At 43.5% G+C, this 10,005-nt stretch overlaps 1 protein-coding gene across 1 annotated transcript in view; it reads left to right on the forward strand.

Moving 5' to 3' along the window:
• Window positions 1-10,005, forward strand: part of Ube2u (ubiquitin conjugating enzyme E2 U) — a 76,904-nt gene that overhangs the window by 31,817 nt on the left and 35,082 nt on the right. Inside the window, exon 6 of the mRNA XM_021201189.1 lies at window positions 8,266-8,314. Coding sequence (XP_021056848.1) covers window positions 8,266-8,314 — 49 coding nt within the window. The remainder of the gene's footprint in view (window positions 1-8,265; window positions 8,315-10,005) is intronic.

The raw sequence follows: 10,005 nt of genomic DNA on the forward strand, positions 1-10,005 counted from the left end.
AAAGTTTAAGTTCCCAAGACCTCCCTAGGTAACTGACGTCCTGGTTGACAGAGAGATGCCTGTACGTGGATAACTGACATCCTGGTTGACAGAGGGACACCTGTATGTGGATAACTGACATCCTGGTTGACAGAGGGACACCTGTATGTGGATAACTGACATCCTGGTTGGCAGAGGGACACCTGTACGTGGATAACTGACATGCTGGTTGGCAGAGGGACACCTGTATGTGGATAACTGACATCCTGGTTGGCATAGGGACACCTGTATGTGGATAACTGACATGCTGGCTGGCAAGTTGAGACATGAGTGCTAGGCAAGTCATCCTACCACAAGTCACCTCACCAACCACTGAGAAAAAGATAAATGTACCACAGAGGGAAAAGATCCTAAGAAAGTCCCCTGTTCCTAAATCCTGATTGGTAGAAAAATGTAACTGTAACTTAGCATAGATGTTTGTGGTTTTCAAGTTTAAAAGTTCTGTAACATACTGTCTCTGGGTCAGCCCCAAGTCTGTTCCGTGTCCCTGATCTATCAGTAGTGGCTTGATTACAATACATTTTTGTTGTCTCTTGATCTGGTGTTTGAGTCTTGTTGGATCTAAGCAGATACCATAACAAAACCTTTGAAATCTTTATCTGAAATCTTTCTTACTTCAGCATCTTTCATTTTAGGAATTGAGGAGTTAAGAACTTTTGTAGGCACCACATTACCTCTCCTTTTCTAGGCTCTTACATTTCTGGGTCACAGTATATGCATCTGTTGGTTAGTAAATGTTTCTGGATTCTGACAGTAGACATGTAATCTCTTCAATAACACTCAACTAGGAAGAGATAAACTCCTGTGCCAGCAACATCAACAAACAACATATGGAAATACACTTATGGTGATGTATTAATATGTGTATGTATGCCTGTGTATGTGTATGTATACACATCTGTGTCTATGTGTGTATGTGAGGTGTAGGGGTGTGTGTGTGTGTGTTCAGCTTGACAGGATCTAGAGTCACCTCGGAGATAAATCTCTAGGCATATCTATGAGAGATTTTCTATATTAGGTTAATTGACTACCCTGGCTGCTGGACTGAATAAAAGAGAAAGTGGGCTAAGTACCAGCATTCCTCCCCCACTGATCGTGCAGCCCATGTGCCCTGCTGTTTCCAGCTTCTTCCATCATGCCTTCCTTGCCACTATATTCTCAAACTCTGAGCCAAACCAAACCCTTCCTTTCTTCAATTGCTTTTGCCATGTATTTGTTCAGCAAGGAGATAAGCAACTAACGTAACACTCAAAGTCAACTGCAATTCACTAATATGCACCAATGACCCCAGAACCCAAAATAACAAAACTCCTTTTTTGCAATGAAGTTACAAATCAGTTAAGTGTGGAAATAATGAGTGAAATTTTAGAAGGAGAAAGGGAAAACTGATGAGCAGCAAGGTTAAACACATGAAGGAGAGAGAACATGAAGAATGGGAAAGAGCATTAAAGACAGGGAGAGAAAAGAAACTTATATAGGAGGCAGTGATTTGCGTGAGAATGGCCCTCAGAGTCTCTTATATTTGAATGCTTGCTCCCTAGTTGGTAGAACTGTTTGGGAAGGATTAGCAGTTCTGTCATTGTTGGAAGAGGTATGTGCGCCATTGTTGGAGGAGGTATGTTACTGGGACTGGGCTATGAGGTTTCCAAAGCCCATGTCAGGCCTTCTCTCTCTTCTCCTCCCCTCTCTTCTCTCTCCTCTGTCCTCTCTTCTCTCTCCTTTCTCCCCTCTCTGTTCTCTTCTCTTCTCTGTCTCTGTCTGTCTCTCTCTGTCTGTCTGTCTCTGTCTGTCTGTCTCTCTGTCTCTGTCTCTGTCTCTGTCTCTCTCTCTCTCTCTCTCTCTCTCTCTGTCTCTGTCTCTCTCTCTCTCTCCCTCCCTCCCTCCCTCTCTCCCTCTCTGCACCATGGTTGCTGTATCACCATGTAAATTTCAGCTACTGCTCCAGTGCCTGGCTACCTGCTGCCAAATTTGATGCCATGATGGTCATCAAAACCAACATTAGAGGCAGAGGCACGCGGATTTCTGAGTTCAAGGCCAGCCTGGTCTACAAAGTGAGTCCCAGTACAGCCAGGACTACACAGAGAAACCCTGTCTCGAAAAAAACAAAAACAAAAACAAAACAAAATTAGATAAATGTAGGAAGGAGAGTAATAATAAAATAATCAGTGTTAAAGGAAAATGTCAATAAGTCAAAGTCAAAGTACTACTAAATGTAGGTGATAGGGACAGAGGAAATACAATAGGCTAAAAGAAAAGGGGAAGAAAAATACAGAGGAAAAAATACTCAGTAGTGGGAAAATGAACAGAATCAGATAAATATATAAAGGAGAAACAAAAACATTAAAATATAAACAGTACAACAAATTAAATTCCTTCTTAAAAATGTTTAAGTAAAACAGGGAATCCCACTAAAAAGAACAGAACAAGGCTGAGAGGAGGGGGCAGTCAATTGGTTACTGGGTCCTAAACCACTGGAGCCTGCTAGTTCTGACGAGCTGGTCAGCTGACCTTGTGAGGTTTGTGTCCCTTTGGTTTCTGCTGTTGCTGCTGAGTCTGTACTGGACCAACTCACAATATCTGTCAGAGTTGTCTCCACAGAAGTCATTTTCTTCCTTTGAATATCAGGCACCTCAGCCTAGTTTGCATTCTTTGGGCTAGATGGGGGTCAGTCATTCAGCTTCCCAAGACTCCCCAGATCTTATGCTCTGGTGACACTGCGCCCAAGGGGGATGTCTCTCTCCTATGTATCTTGGAAGTGTAGGAAGTAATGACAGCACTCAGATGTGTACAGACAAAAGACCTGCCTTTGTACTTTCAAGGTTCCCTGAGTATTGATCACTCTGCTGGAGAAAAGCTGCTGTCAATGTCAGGATCCTCAGGTTCTGCAGCAGTGGATGATAATAACCATGTGGCTCCAGAACTTGACCTGATTCTGATTCAGGCTCAAAGCCATCAAACTCCGGGCATTCTTATTTGACAATCTATATTCCTGGACACCAAGGATAGAGCCATCTCTCTTCTGCCTACAGTCCCAAGCCTGAGCGAGCCTCCTGGTGCCTCCACCCTCCAACCCTTCACAGTCTGGCCCTCCTACTCTCCACGACTTCTTTCTCGCTGTGACTTCCCTCACCCAGGGACTGTGACAGGCCACTAAGAGTCTTTCTAACCTGTGGTTGGTCCTTAATCTCAAGCCATCAGGGTAGCTCAGTTGTTAACAGTAAAAGGACCTGCACCCAAGGGTGACAAAAGTGGAACTCCCCTCCACCGACTCCACTCAGAGATGCAACTAAATTTGAGGCCTGTGGGAAGGGAGGCCTCATTTGGAAGGGAGGCCTGCCTGTCTTCCCGAGGACTTCTGAGGCCCCTCCCCCACCAGGGATCAATGCTGATGCAGCTGTACTGCAGTTCTGCCTGTCTCTCGGTGTCATGGTATGTCTTCCCCCACCACCACCACCACCACCACCACCACCACCGATCTTTCCCAGTACCCTTCACTTCCTTCAAGAGTTTCTGAAGCTTTTAGCGGTTTCTCTCATTGAGATAAAGTCTGTAGTTTGGGGGTATTTGTTTGTTTGTTTCTCTGTACTCCAGAAGAGGGAGTCTTTAGCATCTAACCATGAGGGGAGCAACATTGTCTGTCCCTGCCCTGCCCTTAGACCCTACTTACTGGGCAATCCTTCCCTGTGTCCCCTGTCCTCCTCCTTCGCTTCTGCCCCAGGTGTGTGTGATGGCCTCTCCACCTGCCTCCTGGTTTGAGCTGTCATTTTTTACAGTGAACCTCCACCTACACACACACACACACACACACACACACACACACACACACACACACACACACCAAGAGCCTTCTAGCACACAGGAGGTGAGTCTTTTATGACCTCACACCTAAAAGTGTAGCTGTACTATGCTCCTATGACCACAGTTTGGACAAACCAGTTTGTAAACAGTTCTCTTTAGGAAATAAAACCCACCATACCCTGCGCCTCCCAGTGCTGCTTTTGCTTGATGGATGCTCTCAGATTCCCAGTTCTTCACATTCGATTTATCCTTTCTTTCCAGTGGTGGGGGGGGGAGAGCGAGGAGAAACTCATTCACTGTGGTCATTGATTTCTTACCATCAATCCTTGGTATATTTTATCTTTTTCTCTCTCACTGGATGTTTAATAAGCCATTGACATATCAAACTGGAACCATTCCAGTTCTAGGGAATTCTCTTTATGTGGCTTATTTTATGCTGTCTCTCCTTTCTCTTTTCCTTGTGGTCTCATCTGTCTATATTTGGATGTTAGTCCTTGAAGTGGAAGGTTCTGGTTTCTTTGGAGACTTGGTTGCATCCTGTGCTGGTTTTCTGGAGACTGTCTTATGAGAGGATATTCTTGCAAAAACCAACATGTGGGAGGATGTTTTGCTGAGAACAGATACATGGTATTTTCTGGTAGCCACCTGGAAAAGGATCATGTAGTGTTTTGCTGAAGAGGGCGTGTGATGTTTGAAAAGGGTGTGAGTATAACCCAATAGGTGGTGGACAATGCTGTGACATTGATTCGCCTTACCAGTCTCTGCTGGTCTTTTTTTTTTTTTTTCTTTTTCTGAGACAGGGTTTCTCTGCATAGCTCTGGCTGTCCGAACTCACTCTGTAGGACCAGGCTGGCCTCGAACTCAGAAATCCACTTGCCTCTGCCTCCCAAGTGCTGGGATTAAAGGCATGTGCCACCTCTGCCCTGCTATTTTGCTGGTCTTCATTGGGCTTTTTCTGCCTCTCATTTTCTTTTCTTTTTTTTTTTTATTTACTATTATTTTCTTTATTTACATTTCAAATGCTATCGCGAAAGTTCCCTATACCCCACCCCTGCCCCTGCTCCCCTACCCACCAACTCCCACTACTTGGCCCTGGCCTTCCCCTGTGCTGGGTCATATAAAGTTTACAAGACCAAGGGGCCTCTCTTCCCAATGATGGCCAATTAGGCCATCTTCTGCTACATAAGCAGCTAGAGACTCAAGCTGAGGGGGTACTGGTTAGTTAATATTGTTGTTGCACCTACAGGGTTGCAGCTCCCTACAATTCCTTGGGTACTTTCTCTAGCTCCTCCATTGGGGGCCCTGTGTTCCATCCAATAGCTGACTGTGAGCATCCACTTCTGTGTTTGCCAGGCACTGGCATAGCCTCACAAGAGGCCGCAATATCAGGGTCCCTTCAGCAGAATCTTGCTGGCATGTGCATTAGTATCTGGGTTTGGTGGCTGATGATGGGATGGATTCCCAGATGGGGTAATCTCTGGATAGTCCATCCTTTCATCCCAGCTCCAAACTTTGTCTCTGTACCTATATCCTTTCATGGGTATTTTGTTCCTTATTCTAAGGAGGAATGAAGGATCCACATGATGGTCATCCTTCTTGGTTTTCTTGTGTTTTGCAAAATGTATCTTGGGTATTCTAAGTTTCTGGGCGAATATCCACTTATCAGTGAGTGCATATCTAGTGACTTCTTTTGTGATTGGGTTACCTCACTAAGGATGATATCCTCCAGATACATCCATTTGCCCAAGAATTTCATAAATTCATTGTTTTTAATAGCTGAGTAGTACTCCATTGTGTAAATGTGCCACAGTTTCTGTATCCATTCCTCTATTGAGGGACATCTGGGTTCTTTCCAGCTTCTGGCTATTATAAATAAGGCTGCTATGAACATAGTGGAGCATGTGTCCTTATTACCAGTTGGAAGATCTTCTGGGTATATGCCCAGAAGAGGTATTGCTGGGTCCTCCGGTAGTACTATGTCCAATTTTCTGAGGAACCGCCAGACTGATTTCCAGAGAGGTTGTACAAGCTTGCAATCCCACCAGCAATGGAGGAGTGTTCCTCTTTCTCCACAACCTCACCAGCATCTGCTGTCACCTGAATTTTTAATCTTAGCCATTATGATTGGTGTGAGATGGAATCTCAGGGTTGTTTTGAGTTGCATTTCCCTGATGACTAAGGATGTTCAACATTTTTTCAAGTGTTTCTCAGCCATTCAGTATTCCTCAGTTGAGAATTCTTTGTTTAGCTCTGTATCCCATTTTTTAATGGGGTTATTTGAATTTCTGGAGTACAGCTTCTTGAGCTCTTTGTATATATTGGATATTACTCCTCTATCAGATTTAGGATTGGTAAAAATCCTTTCCCAATCTGTTGGTGGCCTTTTTGTCTTGTTGACAGTGTCTTTTGCCTTACCGAAGCTTTGCAATTTTATGAGGTCCCATTTGTCAATTCTTGATTTTACAGCACAAGCCATTGGTGTTCTGTTGAGAAATTTTTTCCCTGTGCCCATATCTTCGAGGCTTTTCCCCACTTTCTCCTCTATCAATTTCAGTGTCTCTGGTTTTATGTGGAGGTCTTTGATCCACTTAGACTTGAGCTTTGTACAAGGAGATAAGAATGGATTTATTTAGCCGCCAGTTGTGCCAGCACCATTTGTTGAAAATGCTGTCTTTTTTCCACTGGATGGTTTTAGNTCCCTTGTCNAAAATCAANTGACNATAGGTGTGTGGATTCATTTCTGGATCTTCAATTCTATTCCATTGACCTACATGTCTGTTGCTGTACCAGTACCATGCAGTTTTTATCACAATTGCTCTGTAGTACAGCTTAAGGTCATCTGCCTCTCATTTTCAAGGACTGCAGCATTGCTTCACCTTGCCTTCTTCCCCAATCACTTGTTTGTGACTTCACAGAGAGAAATTCACCAAAGAACTTCTGATATTTTGGTGACTTCTTGCCGCTTCTGGGAACTCAAGCCCTTTGGCAATGCCTACTGGTTTCTTCTGGATCGAAGTGCTGTTGCTGATTGATGAATGGTATCTATGAGTAGATGGAGCTACCTACCAGTGCTGATTCATGTGAACCAAACTGCTGATATCCTGACAACAAGGACTGAAATGGAGCGAAAAGGAAAAAAGAAAGAAAGAAAAACCTAGTCCCTTTTGTCCTATTAACATTTCCTTTTCACTACCTCTGGTGGGTGGTGAGCTAGAAGGGAGCTGTTTAAGAGCCCTTATTAAAGTAGGTTTTGAAAACTCTAAGCCTACAAATCCTACTGTTTAATTCTCTAATTTTTTTTTAAAAAAATGTTTTTCTCTATTACTCATGTCTTTGTTAGTAGTATAATGATTGTATATTTTGAGAGGCTTCTTAGGAAAATGTATTTATGTCTTTCTTATTATTTATTTGTTTAGAGTGTTGGTTTCTCTGAGATAAATGTCTGATGATCTTTAATTGTCCATTCATGTCATGGAAATACAGTGACCAATCTGATTAAAAAGAGCGGAAGTAGTCGGGTGTGGTGGTGCACGCCTTTAATCCCAGCACTCGGGAGGCAGAGGCAGGCGGATTTCTGAGTTCGAGGCCAGCTTGGTCTACAGAGGGAGTTCCAGGACAGCCAGGGCTACACAGAGAAACCCTGTCTCGAAAAAAAAAAAAAAAAAAAAAAAAGAGAGGCAGGTGGATCTCTGAGTTTGAGGCCAGCCTTGTCTACAAAGTAAGTTCCAGGACAGCCAGGGCTACACAGAGAAACCCTGTCTCGAAAAACCAAAAAAAAAAAAAAAAAGAGTGGAAGTTCTGCATCAAGCTGAGCCTTGTTGATGGCTTTGCTGTAGTGAGAACCTACCTGGCCATGAGAAATAGTCCAGAGTTATGGCATAGGGGGTGGAGTCTAGGGGACTCTCGGGAGTCTTACTGTTTAAGGCGCTGGTTTACTTATTCCCTGATTTCAGCCCTCCACACTCCTGTGCTCTTCAGCCCCGAGTCTCCCTGACTTAAGCATCCTCCCTCCTCTCTGGGCAGGTGATCCACGTGGTTCTCTGGGTGAGAATGGTTAAGTGCAGGTCAATCCTCTGCCTCTGGTCTCTCCTCTGAGAGTTACCTGACACCCTTGGTTTCTGAGTTTCTTCCCCAGTTCTGGGGTGCAGCTCCACTCTCTGACTATTGACCTTTCTTCCCTCTGCATTTAGGTTTCAGACACCCAGGACCTACCAGGGCTGTTGCCCTTTGACCTCTGCTTTCCATCTTGATTTATTTTTTTATTTTTTATTTTTTATTTTTTTGCCATTTGTCTTTGACCTCCTCGATATTTTGCGCTATAATTTTATCCCTTTACTGGGATTTTTATTGAGGTTCTGGAAGAAAGCACAGAGCAACTTCTATTTGGACTCCAAGTCATCAGAATTCTTTCTTCTTTTCTCCTTGCAGAAAGAGAGGGCAGCCTGGTGGTAGCTGCAAAGCCACAGGAGTATGTCAGGTATGGTTTTCTTGATGGATATCTCTGTTAGTTCTCAGCCCAAACCAATACTAAATGATGCTGCTCGTGTGGTTTATAATGTAAACTTCTAAAATGATGTATGTTTATTTTATTTATGTGGATGTGGATGTGGATGTCTGTAGAGGACACAAGAGAGCACAAAGTCCTCTGAAGCTGTGGTTCCAGGGGACTGAGTCACCTAATGTGGCTGCTGGGAAGTGAATTCTTGGCTTTGCCAGACCAGCAAGTGTTCTTAACTGCCGAACCTTCTCCCCAGCCCTACAGTTTATGCCATTTAATTTAGAAAGGGAATTACTTGTTTCTCTTATAATAAATGTTTTTAGGAAGAATGTGGGAAATTGTTGAGCTCTTTCTATTAAATCTAACTTCAATGTACCTATAATGAACTGGTCTATTTTTATTTGTATTTTTTTAATGGAAAATGTGCTATTGATAAAATAAGCATAAACCATTATAGATCATAAAACTCCAAGCATTTTAGGAGAACATAAAGGAAACTATCTAAGAAAACTGAGTCAGGACCAGAGCCTCTGTACCTTTTCTTTCTGTCTGTCTGCCTTTATTTTTATAGATTTTTATATTTTGATTCTTAATTCTGTGTACAGGGAAGATGAGGAGCACATGAGCACAGTGCCCAGAGAGACCAGAAGAGGGCATCAGGTCCTTGTCCCCAATGGGGAATTCTAAGAGGTTATGAGCTTTGCAGTGATTTCTTGCTGGGAACAAAAACTGGTCCTCTGGAATAGCAGCAAACCCTTTGAGCTCTGAGGCATCTCTCCAGCCCCCAGTGTAGCTTTTAAGAAATAGCCTGGCAATGTAGCTTTAGGTTGGCTTTGAGGAGCTGAGCAAGATGCAGTCTACAGAGTCTTCTACATTGTAAATATTGGTAAAAGTGTTCCAGCCCTTACTTTCTTGAGCTCTAAACTTAAAGCCAATTAGCTAGTGTGGAAATCATCGAGCTTGATTTAGCCCAGGTTTCCTTGACTGGCAATTACAGAAAAGGTAAGCAAACTTCAGCCACTTAAGTAGCTTCTGTTTATGACACGGTCCTGAAAACATGAAGAAAGATCATGTACAGTCCAGAGAGCAAGGTCTGCTTGGCTGGGGCTCAGTGAAGGCGTTGCTGTCTGCTTAGCATGTCATGAGTCTAGAGCACTTTCCCCATCCTGCACAGAGCACACACGTGCGGTTTTATCATCTATAAAATGTGAATATCCCTGCAACAGCAAAAGTTCTTTCTGCTTGTGGTTTAACTATTTGCGGGATCCATCACAGAGTGCCAGCATTGACCAGCCAGTCCAGAGGACCTGATCTCTGGTTTGGTTTCAGCAGTTCCTCTGAACACAGACAAGGATAAATGACCCAAAATCAGGTCTGGTTTACCAAGCTCTCTTTGTGCAACCCTGAATTCTCCAGAGAAGCCTTCAGATAGGACACCATTGGGGCTAGAGAGTCAGGGCTTCAGTAACAATCCATGTTTATGAGATATATCATAATTAGATTGGTTGTGCGAGTTCCAGGGCTTGTCCCTGATATGCTATGTTCAACTGTCTTTTCTCTCTTTGGATCACTTGTTCCTTACTTATTGGTGTTTGTGTGTTCAGGTGAGGTATGTGTGTGTGTGTGTGTGTGTGTGTGAGAGAGAGAGAGAGAGAGAGAGAGAGAGAGAG

Source organism: Mus pahari, chromosome 6, assembly GCF_900095145.1.
Source record: "Mus pahari chromosome 6, PAHARI_EIJ_v1.1, whole genome shotgun sequence".
NCBI lineage: Eukaryota > Metazoa > Chordata > Mammalia > Rodentia > Muridae > Mus > Mus pahari.